General features: G+C 35.9%; 1 protein-coding gene across 2 annotated transcripts in view; it reads right to left on the bottom strand.

Moving 5' to 3' along the window:
• Positions 1-21,157, bottom strand: part of UGGT1 (UDP-glucose glycoprotein glucosyltransferase 1) — a 120,597-nt gene that overhangs the window by 73,145 nt on the left and 26,295 nt on the right. For both annotated transcript variants that reach the window (XM_032843172.1, XM_032843173.1), the window contains exons 6-15: positions 18,501-18,675; positions 17,040-17,136; positions 15,777-15,855; positions 13,504-13,604; positions 12,653-12,752; positions 11,453-11,513; positions 6,350-6,441; positions 4,629-4,779; positions 2,553-2,672; positions 778-863 (exon numbers count right to left, since the gene is read on the bottom strand). In XM_032843172.1, the coding sequence (XP_032699063.1) occupies positions 778-863; positions 2,553-2,672; positions 4,629-4,779; positions 6,350-6,441; positions 11,453-11,513; positions 12,653-12,752; positions 13,504-13,604; positions 15,777-15,855; positions 17,040-17,136; positions 18,501-18,675 (1,062 nt within the window). The remainder of the gene's footprint in view (positions 1-777; positions 864-2,552; positions 2,673-4,628; positions 4,780-6,349; positions 6,442-11,452; positions 11,514-12,652; positions 12,753-13,503; positions 13,605-15,776; positions 15,856-17,039; positions 17,137-18,500; positions 18,676-21,157) is intronic.

Raw genomic sequence — 21,157 nt, 5'->3', positions numbered from 1 at the left:
TTCCCCCTTGCTCGTGATCTCTCTCACTCTCTCTCTCAGATAAACAAATAAAATCTTTTTTAAAGTAAGTGAAAATATCTTAGCATGTATTTGTAAAGCATTAAAACATTGTTCTTAAAAAAAACACAATGAAAAACCCAGCCGTTCAAGTACGGTGTTGGTAGATTTGGCAATGCAAACAAGACAGAGTGCCTGTGACTACAAAAAGCTGCATGTAGGGGTGCCTGGGTGGCTCAGTGGGTTAAGCCTCTGCCTTTGGCTCAGGTCATGATCTCAAGGTCCTGGGATCGACCTCCACATTGGGCTCTCTGCTCAGCGGGGAGTCTGCTTCCCCCTCTCTCTCTGCCTGCCTCTCTGCCTACTTGTGATTTCTCTGTCAAATAAATAAAAATCTTAAAAAAAAAAAAAAAAGCTGCATGTACATTTACTCCTTGACAATCTAAAAAAGCTGTTGGCAAAGCTCTTTATCTCCAGTGAAAGAGGAAATGGGATTTGTGATGTGGACAGTTACCTAGGAAAAGTCCCTTTTACCGGGAAGCAAGCTGAGACCACAAACTATTTTTACATGGCTATTTATTAATAATTCAATGGTGGTAAGCTTTTATTCATTGAGAATCAAATTTTCTACCCCAAAAGATACTGCTTCATACTTAAACAAAAGATAAAACTGCCATTAATGATCCAACTATTAATTATCCAGTAGTACCAGACTTGCATTTAAAAATGACAAAACCTCAGCTATTTAGATATATATCATTCAATCAATACCAGTGTTACCTTAGTGGTATATGATTACTGAGGAACATCTCAGCTGTGTTAATCAACTCTGCTGTGGTCTCGTGAGCAGGATCAACTATGAAAACCTGTAAAGGGGAAGGCAGAAGGGAACACATAAAAAGAAATTTATTCAAACATCACAGGTCCAATAAAAATGCTGCTACTCTTAGTACTTGAAGGTAATCTTTTTCTAGCAACTTTTTTTTTTTAAGATTTTATTTATTTGACAGAGGGAAACACAGCTAGAGAGGGAACACAAGCAGGGGGAATGGGAGAGGGAGAAGCAGGCTTTCCACCAAGCAGGGAACCCGAAGCAGGGCTCGATCCTAGGACCCCGGGATCATGACCTGAGCCAAAGGCAGGCACTTTACAACTGAGCCACCAAGGCTCCCCTCTAGCAACTCTTGAACCCCCCAAAGAAGAGTTATACAAACAGCAGTTTCCCTCCTTAACATTCAAAAGAACACGGTACTAAAAGGTGAAGTGATTTCCTCATGATGTTCTGCTAATAACATGGGAACTGTGTTCCAGATTATTAACACCAATAGTTTTACTACACCTAAAAAATCCAAGTTTTATGAACTCTTCTACCTTAGAAAACAGAGATTATCTTTTCTGTGTATTCATTTCTAAACATCTCCAAATAAGACTTCATTTAGAACTCAATTTTTAGATCACAATAATAGCTTTCATGTATTAAGGTCTCATGATGTGTTTTAAATACATACATAATCCCATTTAATAAAGTTCAGATATATAGTAAGAAAAAAAGAATGAGGGGTGCCTGGATGTCTCAGTTGGTTAAGTCTGTACCTTCAGCTCAGGTCATGATCCCACGGTTCTAGGATCAAGCCCTGGATCAGGCTCCCTGATCTAGGGAGCCTGCTTCTCCCTCTCCCTCTGCCTGCTGCTCTGCCTACTTGTGTGCTCTATCTCTCTGTCAAATAAATAAATAAATAAAATCTTTAAAAAAAAAATGAAATTTTGGCTGTAAAGGAAAAAAGTGGTTTTAAGAGTGTGGTGAGTTCAGAGGACAGTTTCCTTTGCATGTTCTGGGGAAGAGACTGGCCCCCAATCCTTTTAAGAGCAAATGGTAGAAAAGGAAGAAATGAGAGGGAAAAAGAGGGCCAACTAAAGCAATGAAATAAGTAACAAGTAGGACTCACAGAAAGATTTATTTATATTTTAGAGATTAAGATATTAAAGGAAAAGAGTAGCAGCATATTCATCTTCTGAGTAAAACTATGTTAAAACTAAAATAAGGGGTACCTGGGTTGTGCAATCGGTTAAGTGTCTGACTCTTGGTTTCAGCTCAGGTTGTGATTTCAGGGTCATAAGATCAAGCCCCATATCAGGCTGCATGCTCAGTGCAGAGTCAGCTCAAGATTGTCTCTCCCTCCTTCTCCCTCTACCCCTGCCCCCACTCTTGCCTGCATGCTCATTCACTGGCACGCTCTCTCTCTAAAATAAACAAATCTTAAAAAACTAAAACAACACAGTCTAAACTTTCAGGTTAAGGATAAGGAACATTTCTTTACAAGCTGATGGAGACATTATTGCTACTGTGACATCTCACAGCCTTACACATGATCAAGACATTTAAAAACCCTTCAGTTTGAATATGGAAGTAGAAGAAGAACATATTTAGTAGTCATAGTGGTGGGAGAAGCAGCTAGTACAGGAGAGAAATGAATGGTCTAGATATTGCTGAAAGGTAGAGGAGAAGGCAAGGGAGAAACAGAGCTCATCACCAGGCAATAAGTAGTTTTACGCACCATGTTATGCAAGTTTTTCCTAATCTGCCGGATAACACCAGGAAAGGTGGGTCGAAGCAATTCTTGTAGACTAGAAGGCCATGAATTATATCTGCTGTCAACCTCCAAGTTGTTGATCCACTAGGAAAAGAATAGCACAACATGATGCATACACTTTAGTCACTATTAGTGAAATTACCAGAAATAACAGTAAGACTTGAAATGATTTTAAGAAGAATCACAAGGGAAAGACCATTTTCAAAAATACAAAGATAAGATGAGTGACTAAAACACAAGTCACAGAACAGAAGATATTTGCAACCTACAAAATCAATAAAGGACTAGTAGCAAGGCTATGTATAGAAATCTAACATATCAATTAAAAAAGGTTTGCAACATATGAGAAATGAAAATAAGCTATGGATATGAAGAAATTTACAGAGGAAATTCAACAGGGCAATTAACACATGAAAGATGTACTACATCTTCACTAGTAATCTGAGAATTAGAAACTAAAACCACAGTGAAACTTCACACTCATTAAACTGAAAAAAATTTTAAAGTTTGTCAATATCCAAGAACAGGCAAGGGTATAGAGCAATTAGAACTCACCCAAAGTGCCTGGAACAGGCACTTTAGAGAAGAAAACAGTCACTTTGGAAAAGTACTCTAGTTCTTGGTATCCACCCCAAATGAATTCTCACATGTATGCAAAAAGAGAGAGGTACAAAAAGATACAGTACTGCAGTACTGCTTATGTCAGCAAAAAATTTGATACAACTTAATTCCATAAAGGGAACAGTAAATAACATTCCTACAAAAAGGGCAAGGTGGCAAAGTATGTGGGTATTACCTTTTTCCTATAAACAGAGTATTTCTGAAAAGATACACAAGTAATTGATAGTGCCTGTTACTTTAGGGAGAAAAACTGGTGATGACATATGGGTATGATGACATAGCCTTTTGTATGTCCTGACTTTTAAACTGTGATTGTACAAGAGATCTCTTTTTTTTTTAATAAGCAAAATTAAAACATGACAGGATAAAATAGATCTGTATGGGTCAAACTATGTGAGTCCTGACAAAATTGTTGAGTAACAAGGAAACTGACGAAGGACAAAGCTATGGCATTTTTCAAATTTTCAAAACTATAATAGGAAATAAAGTAATAAAAGTAAGGGACAGGAGGAAATACACATACAATAGGAAATAAAGTAATAAAGTAAAGGACAGGAGTAACGCACCCCAACTTCCAAAGAGGAATCATCTGCAGAGAGGAAAGGGGTGGAAGTGAAAGAGGACTTCGACAGAAACAAGAGTTTTCTTCCAAGAAAACAAGATCTGACACAAAATGATTAAATGTTAACATGTACTGTGTATGATGATGCGCTATACTGTTATTAATTATACTAATCTCTTTACTCTTTGTAATTTTACTTTTGTAATTAAAGATGTTTTTAATAAGAAAAGAAATGACAGAATATCAAAATAACAACTACATTACCTAGGGAGAACTCAAATAATGATCATCTACCTTCTATATAATTTTCTTTTGAAAAAAATTCCCTACAATAAATGCAGTACAGTAACCAAGAGAAAAAGGACAGGAGGGCCAAGGGTGTGCCAGGCACACCTGTAACACCAATCTTGCTTTGACCACACAAGGAGATAGAGGCTCAGAGATATCAATACAGCAGATATTAATCTATATAAATTCTTTACATACAAAATAACCAACATTCTTTTAAAAAAGGATACTGGCCAAAAAACATACACAAAAATCACATAGAACTTGTACGCAACAGAGAAAATACAAACTTAGCACTCTTTTTCCCAAGAGATGCTCAGCCAAATCCTACGGGGATACAAAACTGGAAAAATCATTATCTTAATCACATTAGACATAGTAATTCAAGTTTTTGGAGGATTTAAGAGACTACTTTATTATATATACAGAGTCCCAAATAAGCAGCTGCTGTAAATCACTTTATGATGCCAATATAAGGGACAGCAGAAATAACTTACCTCTCACAAATGAGAAAACCATATAAAATGCCTGGCCAGAATGCCCCTTGGACACTCCAACAGAATACCTACTGAAATAGCAGGACTCCGGATGTCTACAGCATAGTCAGCCTCAGAGGGCTGGATGTTCAATTTCAAAACATTATGCAGAGAAAGGCCTTCTATTCCCAGTCTATGCAGACCCTCCATTACACGAGCTTCATTCCTCAATACATCAAACAGACTGGGGGGAAAAAATGGTATTTAGTAGAAAAAGTTTAAAAAAAAAAAAAACTCACCATGAAAAAAATTTATCAGTTCAAACTCAATGCCCTGTTCAAACTAGCAGAGAAATCAAAAAAGGGAGGTCTTGCCCTTGTTTCGTCTTGTCAAAATATATAGAATGAAGTAGGTAGGACTTTCTTCTTACGTAAATTTATCAATGTATCTATCAGGTATAAAATTATCTCTAAATATTAACACACAATTTGAGGATGAATAATCCTCAGTGTTTTTTACATTGCATGTTTTAAAAAACACTATGGTAACATCTCTGTATTATTTCTATATAATTCTACAATTATCTCATAATTAAAAATTTATTTTAAAAAATAACTACATTATATAGATTTAAAATAGGTTACAACATCAGTGTCAATCTACAAGGTGCATATATATACAAACACAATAAAAGGTCTGGAAGAATTTATACCCAATGTAAAAGTTTGCTACGGAAGGTAGAAAAGATGAGGAGGAAAAAGAAATAAGAAATAAAATAAGAAATAAGAAGTCAGGATGAAGATTTTACTTTTCTTAGTATTTTTATCTGTGTATCACTTAAAACTGTTTAAATAATCAATTTGTAAACTCTGAAAAATTAAAGAGATATGAGTATATTTTTTACTTAAGGAAAATTACAAATCTGGGCAATCTTTTTAAAACATCCACATCAATTTTACGAACTTTTTACCAGCTCTGAAAAGCAGTAAGAGCTCAATTAAAATAATTAATGTGAAAAATATCTTATTGTGGAAACTGGTTCTTCTAAAGCATCAGCAGTAGCTTTTGTTTTTACTATTACGAAGCCACAGTGTCAACTGTGTCAATATTAATTCCAAGGACAAAATCTGAATTCTACCTATCCACCCACCCTCAAAATTCATAGGGCCAATTTAGAGCAAGTTAGTCCTGAACCACATTTTAGCAACACAAAAGGGTAGATACTTTTTTTTTTTTTGATTAAGATTTATTATCTATTTGAAAGAGAAAGGAGAGAGTAAGCAAGGGAGGGACAAAGGGAGATGATTCCATGTGGGGCTCAATCTCATAACCCTGAAACTACAACTGAGATCATGACCTGAGCAGAAACCAATAGTCAGCCACCTAGCCAACTGTGCCACCCAGGTGTCCCGAGATATTTAAATAATATAATGTAAGATGGAACACTTTCTGAGACACGGGATGCAGAGGCAGCATTTTGGATAAACTTACTTCACACAGTTTCCAGAAGTAAAAGAGCCTGTTCACACTCTCTCTTTTTTTATGGATAAGTAAAAAACTATAGCTCTAAAAGGGCATCCTCAAAAGACACATAGACCTTCAATGTCCAAGGCCTTGAATACACATTATGATAACAAATGACAGTATTATCATCTTCATCCCAGTCATCCAACTCATGACTCAGGATTCATTATTCACTGCACCTGGTAAGCCATTAGGCTTTGCAACATGCCACCTCAAGTAGGACAATCTGAACATACTATAAGGAGCTAACATTAAATAACCTTTCCGAGACTAAAAAATATTATCCATACCTGAATATATCCTGTGTATCTAAATCAATATGAAGTCCATTGATGAACAGTGCAGAATCTCCAGGCTGTAATCCTAAAGTTCCCTTGAAATACTAAAATATTAAAAAAAAAAAAAAAAAAAAAAGTGTTATGGAACAAGGAGAATGTTTAACCAAAATTTCCATGTTTCTGACTCTTTTATATGTAGAGATGTTGCATCCTCTTATTTATTATAGGAAACCCTAAGGCTGGGTTAAGATTTCCTTTTATGCACTCCCATAGACCGTTCTCAGTATTTACTGCATTGTAATGAAACTGCTAGTTCATATGAAATATACCTCTCCTCCCTTCCTCCTTCCAACTACGATTAATATAACTGTTTCCTATAATATCAGGGGAAGGAGAAGGAGGGAGACTGGTTGAATAAGCCAAGTGCTGAGAGTCACTTTTCATAAAAAAGGACTTCTATTACTATTTCCTGTTTGTGATGCCAACCAAGGTGGTGATCAGCAGTCACTAACAGCTGTGCCTTCTCAATGAACTCCAGGGATCTAATCTAAAAGGGTTTCAAAACCCCACACCTCCCTTAAACCTTCAAACTAATGCACACTAGGAAACTGATTAATTATCCCTGAGGACAGCTCCCACGTGCAACCTAGCTGTCCAAGACCTGGTTTCCAAGAGCCCTTCAACTGCTGCTCCCTGAAACGGTTACTCCCTGACACACAGGAGACTGTGCAGTCCCTGCAGCCCTTCAGACTTGCCTGACCCATCAGAGACACTGCTTCGATGCTATGCTGTAGCTTCTGTTGACTTCTATCTTTCCATTTAATTATTCTTTCCTCCCAAGGAAACTGGGACTACTACTCATATTTCACACCACAGGGAGCTAATCCACACAGCAAAGGGAAGAAACTACTCAGATACTAGCGACAGAACTTAAACCCTTAGTTCTCACAGGGCTGAGAGAAGAAGGACAGGGACTACTGAGCTCCCTTCATTTCCCAATAGTCATCAGACTTAGAGAAGTAAACTTTAAGGTCCAGTATTGCATGGGTAAAGCATAAAACAATGAGGAAGACATAGCTTTTACTTCTTTGCCCTGCAAGGATTAAATTGCAAGTAAAATAAGGGAAAAATGGAGAGTTGCATCAATTCAGAATTGGAATTTCTTACATGGGAAAGAAAAAACTCCATGTCCATCCCCTGACCATAAGAAACACTAATTCTGAGCTGCTAAACTCAACTATCCATACCTATTTAAAGATCTGGGTGCTGGTAACAGAGTAAAGTTCACTCTGTGAAAATTCATCACACTAAAGATTGAGGGTTTGTACACACTTTTGCTTGGGTTGTATACTTTTGTATTTTATACTTGAACAAATTATTTAATAAAAAACAAAAAAACAAAGAATCCAGGAAGTACTACAGTCTATATAATTTAATGTTTTGTTCTCTAGCGAGAGAAAGAAGCCATAAAAATCAGATAATATTGGTATTGTTATTGTGGAAATAAAAAACAGGGTAAATAAAAACTATTAATAAGGTTTCTTCAACTTAGTAAATATTTGAGAGAAATTTAGTTTACTTATTCCTCAGACCTATTTAATTAATTAATATCTCATATGTAAAGGTTTAAAAAATCTGGGGTAAAGACAGTAGACTGAACTTAAGTTTCCCTCGTGAAACTCTACTGAAATGTCAGTTTTCTAAAAAGGGACTGTAATAATAAATCCACAACAACAAAGAGAACAAAAAAGTAAAAAGAAAATTAATTTTGAGATGGTAGAAAGGAAATGCCTGAGTAGCAACTGTCTTGGTAACCCCAAGAAAGCTGAATGCCAGACCAACAGTGGGAAAAGCCAACAGAAACCACAAGTTATCCTGTGAAACTCAAAATGCGCAAGAATTGACAGCACAAAGAACACACGTGTGAGGGGGCAATCACTAGGCTAAAAAATTATTTCTGATGGACAGCTTTTTAAAGATAAGAGCCCTCAGACTCCCTTGCTGATTTCACACAGTAAGGTGACTACTGTCATGACTCCCTCTACTCCAGAAAAATGAAGTCTCATTCCCTGGAAAGAATGAAAGAAAGAATCTGAGAACGTGGGAAAATGAAGCACAACTGAGGGCAGGGATCCCATACTGAAAACCGGGAACAGAGCAAAAATATCCCAAATGTTCTTCCTACTGGGCTTCTACCAGGCAGGCAGCCAGACTTCACCCTCCAGGCAGAAGATTTGAAGATCCTTTTCTGGAGACTTAACAGTGCAAGAGGAAAGGTATGAGGATACTGACACTGGGATGAATTAGGAAATGGCCATACCAGGAGAGCCTATAGTCAAAAAGCTTCATCCTTAAGGCTTCCCATCAGCTCTTTACTGCCTCATTCTCTTCAATAAGAGCAGTGGATCACAAAGCATGTAAGGAAAGCCTCTAACATTAAGGACAAGAGACCAAAAAGAAAAGTCAACTTAAGAGGACAAAAAGAAAGTTAACTTAAGAGAAAACAGATGATGCAAGAGAGAAGAAAACATACACATGCATCATTGACAGCTTTAGAAAGATTTAAGAACACCACAAAAAGAAGAATCTAGAAACAATAACCTCTGTTAATTAAAGATTTAAAAGATAAAGGAAAAATACCAACAAAGGAGTTGAAAATCTTTCCCAGGAAGTTTAAAAATAAAACATAAAAGAATTAGAAAATAGGAAATAATATGTATTTTTTAATTAGAACAAACTAGTGGAGGAGGCGCAATACCTTAAAAATGAAGAAGTCCAGGGAAACAAAAGAGAGAAAGCAGAGGGAATGAAGCAAAGAAATAATTCAAGCAAATTTCACAAAACTAAAGGAAATTATTTTCCAGATTTGGAGGGGCCACCATCCACCCAACAGTACAGAGATTTTCTTAAAAGGTACAGCACTGTGAAATATCAGATTACAGGGACAAAGAAAAGATCCTGAATGATTCTGGAAAGAAAAAACAGATCTCATACCAAGGGCTCAGATTTCTCAATAACCACAATAGAAACCAAAATTCCAAGAACCAACTGCCTTCAAACTGTCTCCCTTGACCCACTGAACTCAGGAATGACATACTGAACTTGGAAACTCCTAAAAAGGTTCTGTCAATTTAATCTTTTAGAAACTAAAAAATTGCTGGAACAGAAAAAGAAACATTTGAGGATAATGGATGGTAACTGTGCAGATGAATCAGAGAGTGCTCTACATCCTCAGGTGCATTACAATGCTAAAGTCCCTGGTTTGGGGAATATTCATCCCAAACCCTAATAAAAGGAGACAACTTATCCCTATTGGAACTGTCACAGTTTTCTAAATTATTTCCCATGATCTCCCTGTTTATACAAAAAAAGATCACCTCTGGAGGCAACTCCACCTGGTATGGTCTCTGTCTATAACTCACCAAAGAGCAGACCCACTTTGGTCCAGTAACAAAAATTCTAACTGACTTCCAATCTAGAATTCTATACCCAGTAAAGTTAGCATTAAAAAACAGAAATGGAGGAGTGCCTGGGCAGCTCAGTCGGTTAAGCATCTGCCTTCAGCTCAGGTCATAATCCCAGGGTCCTGGTATCAAACCCTGCATCAGACTCCATGCTTAGTGGGGAGTCTGCTTCTCTCTCTCCCTCTGCCCACCTCCCTGCTTGTGTTCTCTCTCTCTCAAATAAATTAACTAATCTTTAAAAAAAAAAAAAAAAAGGAATGGGAAATTTATTTCTCAGAGTTTGAAATTTACCTTGCATGCAACTTTTCTCATGAAGAATGATGTGCTGCATCAAAATAAGGGAGTAAAACAAAACAAAAAAGAAGAAGCCTTGGTGTGCTCGCTTTGGCAGCACATATACTAAAAAAATAAGCCTTTGTATCCAAGAATAGGAGATACAACAAAAGAGATTAAAGCAAGGTCCCAGGATAACTGGAATGTCCTAGACATAAAGAACCACCAGACCACAGTGGAGCAGAACAAAAATTGATAAAATCACAACATAAATACACACAAATTGGAGAGTACCAATATGGAGTAATGGCAGACATCGGGGTGAGGGGCAGTGAAAGAAAGTTAAACTTTATCCTTGTAATGGAGGCCAAGATACAAGGTTTGAAACTGGAAAATACTGTACCAACTCAAACTTGCTAGAAATATGGGGATAAATATCAAAACAATTAGCTAAGTGTTCAAAGCAAATACTTCTGGTAAGGGGGACAAAATAGGAAGTAAGTCATTTTAGGAGGATACTGTTTATCTAAACAAAGTGGTGGCACCATCTGATTTTTTTTTTTTTAAGATTTTTATTTATCTATTTGACAGAGATCACAAGTAGCAGAGAGGCAGACAGAGAGAGAGGAGGAAGCAGACTCCCTGCCGAGCAGAGAGCCCGATGTGGGGCTCGATCCCAGGACCCTGGGATCATGAGCTAAGCTAAAGGCTAAGGCTTTAACCCACTGAGCCACCCAGGCACCCTACCATCTGATTTTTTAAAGATTTCATTTATTTATTTGAGAGAGAAGGAGAGAGAGAGACAGACAGTGCCCATGAACAAGCAAGAGTGAGTGGGGAGAGGAGCACAGGAAGAGGAAGGGACAAGTAGACTCCACATTGAGTGCAGAGCCTGACACGGGGCTTGATCCCAGGACCACTAAATCATGACCTGAGCTGAAATCAAGAGTCAGACACCTAACCAACTGAGCTACCCAGGCATCCCTGATGTTTGAATTGTACTCATATTCAACTTTGATTAAAAATTAAAAATATTTTAGGGGTGCCTGGGTGGCTCAGTGGGTTAAAGCCTCTGCCTTCGACTCAGGTCATGATCCCAGAGTCCTGGGATCGAGCCCCACGTCGGGCTCTCTGTTTCCTCCTCTCTCTCTGCCTGCCTCTCTGCCTAATTGTGATTTCTGTCTGTCAAGTAAATAAACAAAATCTTAAAAAAAAAAAATTTTTTAATATTTTTAAAAATTACAGAAATAAACCACCACCACCTTTACTAAAAGGAGAGTACAACTATTAAATGTCATTGATGTAACTCAGATTTCCTCATCTTTAAAGATGCAATACAAAACAGAAAGGAAAATAGTAATTTTCCACTGGGTAATACCTTCTGATTTTCTTCCACTTCAGTTCTAAGTTCCGAATTCACTGCTGTTTTTGTTATTGCTCTAAAGAAATAAAAATGTTATTAGTATTTAGTTAAACATTTGATATAAATGTCTTTAATTTCCCTATAATTACATATGAAACAACACATTGCTCAATACATGAAAAAAAGTAAATAGGAAAAAAACCTTCACCTTCACAAATAATTAAATGCATTTCTCTATACAGGTGTATGTACATTTTCATTATTACAATATATGATACCACAGAAAAGTAGCAGTAGTAACAGCATTTTAAAATGCAGTTATCCGCAGGATCTTAAGTTAAATATATGTAACTCCATTCCTATATATGATCTTTACTGTGCACAGGCTAAAGGCCAATGTTAAATTAAGATGACAGACTGCTCATCCTATTTGAGCACTTTTGGTGGAGGTGTAATCCTAAATGTATATCTTCAATAGCATGCTGAGCTAAATGAAAATGTATTATATGATTTTTAAGTCCTAAGAAATATTTTCCAAGACTAATTAAATAAGCAAACTTATTTATAAAATATCTCACATCAGAAACCAAACACCTTTGTTCAGTTACTCGAGAAAAACTCTAGCAACCATTTAAGTCATTAGTCTCTAAAAATTTGGATTTTTAAAATCATTTATTTAGAAGATATGGAGGACAATTATACAACTGAAAGCAATATCAAAAAAAGCTGCATTCAAAGTCTTATTGTGTCATCATGAACAAATCAGCCTCTAGAACTCGTTTTCCTCATCACGTTTGAGTAAGATGATGTCTATGAAATTCTTCAGGAACAAAAACATTATAGTCCATGCCAGACCCTAGATTAGTTATAACTGCATACACGAGATTTTGTTAACTCATTCAATCCTGACAGGTAGGTATCATTATTTCAATTTTACTGCTGAGGAAGTAAGGTAAAGAGAGGTCACTGATTTGCAAACATCAGGCAACTAGCAAGTGGCAGAGCCAAGGACACAAGCTAGATGGGTCTCTCCAACCACACAACATCTTTGCCATCTTCCCAAAAAGACAGCATCATTAGCAGTATGGTACTGGTAGTAAAACACTAATTTTCTAAGCATTTTCATATTTTACTTGCCTCATTTTTCATGGAAACATGAAGATAATTAGGTATATGTCAAAGAGAATAATGTGTCAGAGCCTTACTCTTTATTACCTGGCTTTGGTGGGAAAATTTTGACTAAGATCCTTCATAACTACCAAAGCTAATTCAACAGGAGCAGCCAAGATTCGGGCAGCAGTCTGGAAACTGAGATCTGCAACAAGGTCAGATACAATTTAAAGTGCATTAATCTAATGCAAAGAGAAATAAGAAAAAAACATATTCTTTTCTCACAATTTTCTTGGTAACTGAGAATGCTTGAGAATGCAACCATTTCAGAGAATGCCTATGGTGTAATTTCAGGTTTTATTCACTTCATAGGTCCCCAGAATATTTACTGTTGTCATTCCTTGCTATATTTGCATAGAACACTAAAGCATATACTAAAACATTTACATTTAGCACAGGAGAAATCCATCTCGAATCCTTTTCTTTTTTCTGAATTTACAATATACCACAAAATATAGCAAAATACTTCAGTAAATTATGTTTAAAATTAAAAAAAATAATAATGTGATAACTAGATCTTTGGACCAGAAAAGCAAAAATATATCCTGCTATGTTAATATGTCTTTAACATTCAACAGATACACTGTTCAAGAAATGTATACATAAAGAAACATACAGACTAAAACAAACATGTATGTACTATTATAAACTTACGAATCTGTTTACACAGATAAAGATATGGTACTTATTTTTATATCTACTTCTGAACAGTGTTATCTGTCTCCCAAAGGACTTCCTCTCTTTTCTGATTAATCATAATTAATCACTCTATCTTGAAAATCTGTGGCACCCTCAAAATCTGGTGAATAAGTAACATGAGTTTCAAATTCTACATTTTTTAATACCATAAAATGTAGTCAAAAAGTAGGCCAGTGATTCCTCTTCATGTTTATTACCTTGCAATTGCCAAACTTTTAAAGGCGCCATTTCATTGGTGCTTTCTATAAGATGTTTTCTGAGTTCTTTCAACTGCCCTTTCAGGTCAGGGTGCAGGTCTCTGAAAGAAACATAAAATCAGTCTTATTAATGTGCCTTCCCTTTCTCAAAGCACAATTAGCTGTTGGCTCCAATTTTTCACCTTAGCAATAAGGAAATTCCTACAATATAGGAAAAATTTAAAGCACAATTATTTTTCTTAAAAATAAACTAATATAGGGGCACCTGGGTGGCTCAGTCACTTAAGTGTCTGCATTCAGTTCAGGTCACGATCTCAGGAGCCTGGGATCGAGCCCTGGATCTGAGCTCTACATCGGGCTCCCTGCACAATGGGAAGTCTACTCCCTCTGCCCCTTGCCCTACTCATGTTCTCTCTCTCAAATAAATAAAATCTTAAGAAAAAAAGAAAGCTAACATAGAAAATTACAATTTTAAAAACCACAAAATTTACAGATTAAAAAAATGAATCACTACAACAGTGATTCTCTGTGTTGGGGATGGGGATTAGGACTGAGAGTGGGGACAAAGGGGACCCCAACTATACCTGTAGTGCTTACCCTTTCTTTCTTTCTTCTTTTTTTTTTTTTTTTTTTTAAAGTAAAAGAAGGTGTATGTTGGAAAAAATCTTGATAAATAGTTCTTTGGAACCGAAAAGAAAGTATGATTACAACCATCAATTCTGGGTGTTAAGTACATGGGTATGTTCTATTATTTTCCATACTTTACTGATCTTTCTAGCTTCTCAAAATAAAACTGGAAATATATCACTGTCAGTCCCAAAATGGATTTCTTTCAGCTACATGCTCATAAATCCTCTAATCACATGAATAATACAACTTAAGCTAACCAAGATTATTGGGTTTCCTTCAGTTTTATCTTGAAATATAGTACATTCTATTTAAAGCTAGTAAAACAGAAGACATGGATATTATCATTTAGGTCAGACAACAGATGGCTGGTAGAGTAAGTCTGTTCTTCTAAATGCCAGAAACTCAATATTTCTTAAATGCCACATACAGAAAGTAAAATATTTACTCAGATTCTTCACCTTCCAACCAATCCATTTCCAATCAGTTACTACAAACTCTTCATGATAAAAATATCAGAAAATGGTCCCATTACTTTAGATAGCTAAATAACTATTCTAAATGGTCACAAAAGAAAATGTCTTCAATACTCTACATACCAATTTTGTGCTCTAAATACATATGATCATAATGCTATCCAAAAAGCAAACATAAAAAACATGAATATGAAGAGATTCTGGATATCAGGAATCAATAAAAACGAAATCTGACTGCATACTAATGAGGCCCAAACTGATGTTAAACACAAAGAAACACGCATATGCATAGGATGAAGTGAACATGTACACAGAAATTCAACATGAACTGAGTCATCTCTGCTAAACTATCATCTGATTAAGTCATTTCACCGGACCAAATGTTAAAGCTCAACTACATGAAACTGGGCCTATACATATTTCTTCAGGACCCATTCTTTTACCAAAAAAAAAAAAAAAAAGCCCAAATGAACAAAAACCAAAAAAACCTCACTGTAGCTGTCCTAATTAAGATAGCCAGATAAAGCAGAATTCAGGGCTCTAAACAATTTTCAAGGTGTAACAGAAATAATTATTCCAGACTGTAAACAATTACCAAGGCATAATAGAAATAATTACAACATTTAAAATAACAACTAAGAAGAATTTTCAGCTATAAATTTCTATGATACTTTCATAAAATGGCTACCAATTTTTTTTAAGAAAACATCTTTTATCCTCTTTCACATAAAGGAAAGTCTAATATATTTCAACTGTATGTACCTTTTTTGCATTGTTTCAGGCTATGCTTAGCTTAAACAGCTAGGATCTCTCTCACTTAAAATATTTCTTATTTTCTTGGGAAAAATTGAGTGAAACAATTATGTTCTTATTATGTCAATCAAAAACTGGCATGTAACTTTATGTCATCAACTGCAAGGCCCAGAAAAGGAGATCAACGAAAGCCATAGGCAGGCCACCTTAATATCATTTAATAATAATGTGCTTTGGATGCCTGGAGATCATAAACTATACAGTAAGTGAAGTGGTAACTGCTTCGTATCAGATTACATATATAAAGTACTAATGAGAGATGTGTAATCGGACAGTAATGAGAAAGATGATGCTTATAAGGGGAGGAAGCCTGGAGCTTTAAGAGAATAAAGGCATTCCCAAAATAATATGCCATACCTTAATTTTCCAAAGAGGAATCCCTGAACTTCATCAATGGGATCATTTTCACCAATCACTGTGGTGTTTACCTCAGTTCCTATAAAGCACAAGCAAATACATATCTAACTGTTTAGAAGGGAAATTAAAATGTTATTAACCTCATAAACTTTGAATAATGTAAAGCAAATTAGAAACACCTGAAATTATAATACCATTTAAAATACTGAATACCTCAATGAATATTTTACACGGTTTTTTTCAAACAAACAGAATGTGTTTTTCAATGTATCTTGTGTTCTGAATAAAGTAAAAATGAATTTCCTCCTTACCTTTTGGAAAATTTTGTATGTTAAGAAGCTCAAAATTAATACCTTTAAAATACCTTTAAAAACAGTGGATTTTTCAGTATCAAAATTCTAAGGAATTTGCAATTAGGCAACATAATCCTAAATATAATTATTGAGATAAGAATGATGAAGTACTAGACTATCCTCCATTTACTCAAACCAATCATTTTTAATCTTTAAAATGAGTGCAAAAGGAAGAAATACACTACACATAAAACTTGTGGTTCAGGGCACCTGGATGGCTCAGTCAATTATCTGTCTTTGGATCAGGTCATGATCCCAGGGTCCTGGGATAGAGCCCCATGTCTATCTCCCTGTTTGGTGGGGAGTCTGCTTCTTCCTCTCCCTCTGCCCCTTCCTCTGCTCATATTCTCTCTCTCTCTTTTTCTCAAATAAAATCTTTAAAAAAAAAAAAAACAAAAAAAACTTGTGGTTGAAATAATGAAATCACAACTCTAGAGTGGCACAACAGGAAATATATTCCCCCCCCAAAAAAAAAAAAAAATCAACTATTCCAAATGCAGAAAATAATAAAAAACACAAAACTGTTCATTAAGTATAAGAGAGTTTTAAGATTTTACATTGGGTCACAAATCAATGGCTATTTGTGAAATATATATATATATATATATATAATCAATAACAACTGCTACAATTATTGAACTTCCTGTGCAAAAACACTGCGCTACCTTCTTATACATCTTATTTTCTCCTCACGAATACTTTAGGAAGCATATAACATTATCTACACTTTACAAAGAAAAAATTTAGGACCTACAGAATTCACTTAACATCACTCAACTCAGAGGTAACAGAACCAGAACTCAAACATAGTGTTCATCACACTCCTAAATCTATTATTTTACATTAAGGAAACAAATTCCCTTTCACTCACATTTAAAAAAAACACATTGGTCTTAATTTACAAATTCACCTTTCACCTGAGTATCATCCTTGGCCTTGTACTCAGTGCTCTTAATCGCCAACTCCACACCATAGCCAGAGAGGTAAACAGGCTCCTTCCTGGGATTCTGCAAGCAGAGTATTACACCATTACTATCTGATTCTTTATACATGTCACAGTGTACAAGACATGAGGATATTAATGTCACATATCCACCATCTAGGATTATACACTCAAAATATACTTAAACTTCCATGGGAATTTCAGCCTCCTTCAGACCATGTATCTTACCACAAGTAGGGTAAGTATCCTTGTATCCTACCACAAGTAGGGGAATGGGAATTCCAAAACCAGATGAGGGGACAGCTGACAGGGCAAAAGTAGCAAAACCATGTGAAGAAATGGAGAAAAAGAAAAGGAAGTTCCAGAACCTACACACACAGCAGGGTTGAAAACTGATGAGGTTTCAAAGCCAAAAGTACTTTGTTGGAACCATGTGTGTTATGTGTTCATTTTTAATTGAATTTAAATGTCTTCAGGTAGGGTTTGGGCTGACAACTGCCACAGGCTTACTACCATCCTGAATGAGGATGGTGCTTTAGATATTTTAATCTTAAGTAACAGCAATAAAGCCTAGAAAGCAGAGGAGGAAGGAGAGCAGTTGCCAAAAACTGGATATTAAAAAAAAAAAATCTGTTTCTGTTCATACACACTTTCATTTAAAAATTTTATTTTACATGTATGGACTTATCTCAATTTTACTGAGCTTATTATGACACAGAAAAGTTAAAGGCTGATATATTTACATATATATCTTAAATGTTAAATGTTACAGAAGATTTTAAAAACAATTTTAAGGGACGCCTGGGTGGCTCAGTTGGTTAAGCGGCTGCCTTCGGCTCAGGTCATGATCCCAGCATCCTGGGATCGAGTCCCACATCGGGCTCCTTGCTCGGCAGGGAGCCTGCTTCTCCCTCCGCCTCTGCCTGCCACTCTGTCTGCCTGTGCTTGCTCTCTCGCTCTCTCTCTCTCTCTCTCTCTCTGACAAATAAATAAATAAAATCTTTAAAAAAGAAAATAATTTTAAATCATTTCCGCTTGCTTTTATTTCTTTAGAAATCTTTCCTTTTCCATCAAATGAAAACATTCCAAAACAAAACAAAAAAAAAGGTTTGAGAGGAACAATATTCAAGAATCAGTTTCAAAAAAATAAGAAATCAGTTTCACAGTATCCTGATTACATTAAATCTAGAATATATAATTTACACGGTTCATTTTTAAGTAGGATGCAAACTTTAAAGCCATTTTTTAAGCATAATTGTTTTATATTTCTTCAGAAAGGCAAGCAAAATACTTCCTGTGTACAAATAACAGATATGATGAAAAGCAGTTCAAATAATTTCATAAAGGGAAGATATTATTAGCTTATGTGCTAAGGTCATGCTGGGCAAATTAACATTTATAAAAATTCTAAAATAAATCAATACTCACAAGTATATAATGTCTGAATACATAATTGATTTTGCCTGCATTGCTTTTTGACACAAGCTGAAGGTGGAAATTATAAAATTCCTCATAACCAATCTCAGAGTAGAAAATCACCACTGGGCTTTCAGAATTAGATGAGGGGTATCTGTGATCTCCTTTGAACAATAAAGGTTTGGGCCTGAAAATAAATATTAAAAGCTTACATTTCTTTTTTCAGTTTTTATTTCAATTCCACTTAGTTAACATACAGTGTTATATTAGTTTGAGGTATACAATATAGTGATTCAACACATCCATACAACAACTGGTGCTCATCCCAAGTTCACCCATCCTCTTACCCCCCTTAAAATTTCAAACTTAAAAATGTTCTTAAACATGGGGTGCCTGAGTGGCTCTGTCAGTTAAGCAGCTGCCTTAGGCTCAGGTCATGATCCCAGGGTCCTGGGATCAAGCCCCGTGTCAGGGTCCCTGCTCAGCAGGGGAGTCTACTTCTCCCTCTCCCTCTGCCCTGTTTGTGCTCTCTCTCAAATAAATAAATAAAATCTTTAAAAAAAAAAAAGTTCTTAAACATTAAAAACAGTACAAGATGTAGCTATAGCAGCAATAATTTAAGTAAAGATTTTAAGCATCTTAATACAAAGAATACCAAAATCTGAAACAGTTTGCAGTTAGTAAGAATACTGTCAGATATGAATCTTACTTATTCATGACTAAAAATAATACAAGTACATTATAAAACACCAACTATAAAACTGCAGACTTTGATTAATAATTGTTACCAATTCTTAAAGAAAGATGAAAGCCAAAAAGAGGAAACCTATCCACATCTCACAACATTAAGACTTTAGTAAGTTTTTCTCCTATATAAATTATCCTTTTTAAAAACCAAAAAAAAAAAAAAAAGAAAGAAAAAGATTTTTATCTGTTTTCGTAAGAGAAAGAGAATGTGAGCAGGGAGAGGGACAGAGAGAGAGGGAGAAAGCATCTCAAGCAGACCCCACACTGAGCACAGTGCCCGACACAGAGCTCAATCCCAGAACCCTGAGGTCAGGACCCGAACTTAAATCAAGAGTCAGAGGCTTAAGTGACGCCACCCAGGCACCCCTAAATAGATTAGCCTTTCACCTGGAAACATAAGTACAAATAATGTGAAAAGACAGGATGACTTAAAGCATATAACTTGTCAACCACAGAAACTCCCTCCTCTATTATTTTTACTACTATGATCTTCCTACTAAATGATTTAACATTTAAGTTTTCCTCCTGAATTTTAAAACTTCACCCTCAAAAAAAAATTCCCTAATAATGCCATCAAGATACTAATAGATCTTGAGGGCCTCAGTGGCTCAGTCAGTTGGGTGTTAAACTCTTGATTTCTGCTCAGGTTGTGATCTCAGGGTTATAAGATTAAGCCCCACATTGAACATGGAGCCTGCTGGGGGTTTTCTCTCTCCCTCTGTCCTTCCCAACTTGCTCACTCTCTCAAAAAACAAAAACAAAACAAAACAAAACAAAAAAAACCTATGGGACATTCTTACATAGTTATCTTGCATGTGATAAAAATAATGAGGTACACCTAAATAGACTAATGGGAAGAAACCTCCTATAAAAATAAACCTACATACCTGTATAAATTTATAACCACAGGGAAAAAAGTCTAAAACAATATGACAAACAATTAAAAATAGTTACCATCTCAGAAGAGGAGACACCATCGCTCTTTTCTTTATGAAGGCCTACAGTATTGTTTTAACAAGTTAAGGAAAGAGGGTTTTTTGTTTTTTGTTTTTTTGGAAAAAAAAATTTTTTTTTAAAGATTTTATTTGTTTATTTGACAGACAGAGATCACAAGCAGGCAGAGAGGCAGGCAGAGAGAGAGGGAGAAGCAGGCTCCCCACCGAGCAGAGAACCCGATGCGGGGCTCATCCCCAGGACCCTGAGATCATGACCTGAGCCGAAGGCAGAGGCTCAACCCACTGAGCCACCTAGGCACCCCTGGAAAAAGTTTAATCCATTAATTATGTTTACCCCAAGACCCCAAGGGAACAGCACTTTACCATACAAGCCATTTTCAAATATCCATTTCTGAACCTGGAGATAGCTGGAACTTATACCCTATTTTCTGGTTGTCATTCTGCGTAAAAGGCTCTCATGCCATTTAGTGAGCAGAGAACAAGTGCTGGGCAGATAACCTTACTAAAAAAGAACTACCCTGCCTAAAATGCTCTTCTGGTACAGCAGAGCAACACCACAGAGAGATCACTGTTATCCTATTTATAATGGCCTTAGAGAGAAGGTACAATGCAGTTACTGCCTCACCCGGACAGCAACACGCAACTGTTATTAGCTGTCTACCACAGGAAACCTACCATTAAGTAAAAAAGCCAGCCCATTAATTACCAAATTAATAGTCAAATTAAGCTTGCAATTATTTTTTAAATAGCCTTTTTCTGAAACTGATAGTACCCTGAGAGATCATTATCATCACTATCATTACTTCAGACACTGGCTTTAATACACAGGTATTCTTCCCCCTTCCCACAGGTATTCTTTATTAAGCTAATGACAAAGGCTCTCAGTCATTACTAAAGAGTAACAGTAATATTTAGTACTCTTATTATCTCCATTTCAAAATGAGACAGGGAAAGAAAGGTTAAGTA

The sequence above is a fragment of the Lontra canadensis genome, unplaced genomic scaffold, assembly GCF_010015895.1.
Source record: "Lontra canadensis isolate GAN:19392208 unplaced genomic scaffold, GSC_riverotter_1.0 scaffold136, whole genome shotgun sequence".
In the NCBI taxonomy this organism is placed as follows: domain Eukaryota; kingdom Metazoa; phylum Chordata; class Mammalia; order Carnivora; family Mustelidae; genus Lontra; species Lontra canadensis.
The sequence above is the reverse complement of the archived record's forward strand: the minus strand, read 5'-3'. Positions and strand labels throughout refer to the sequence as shown.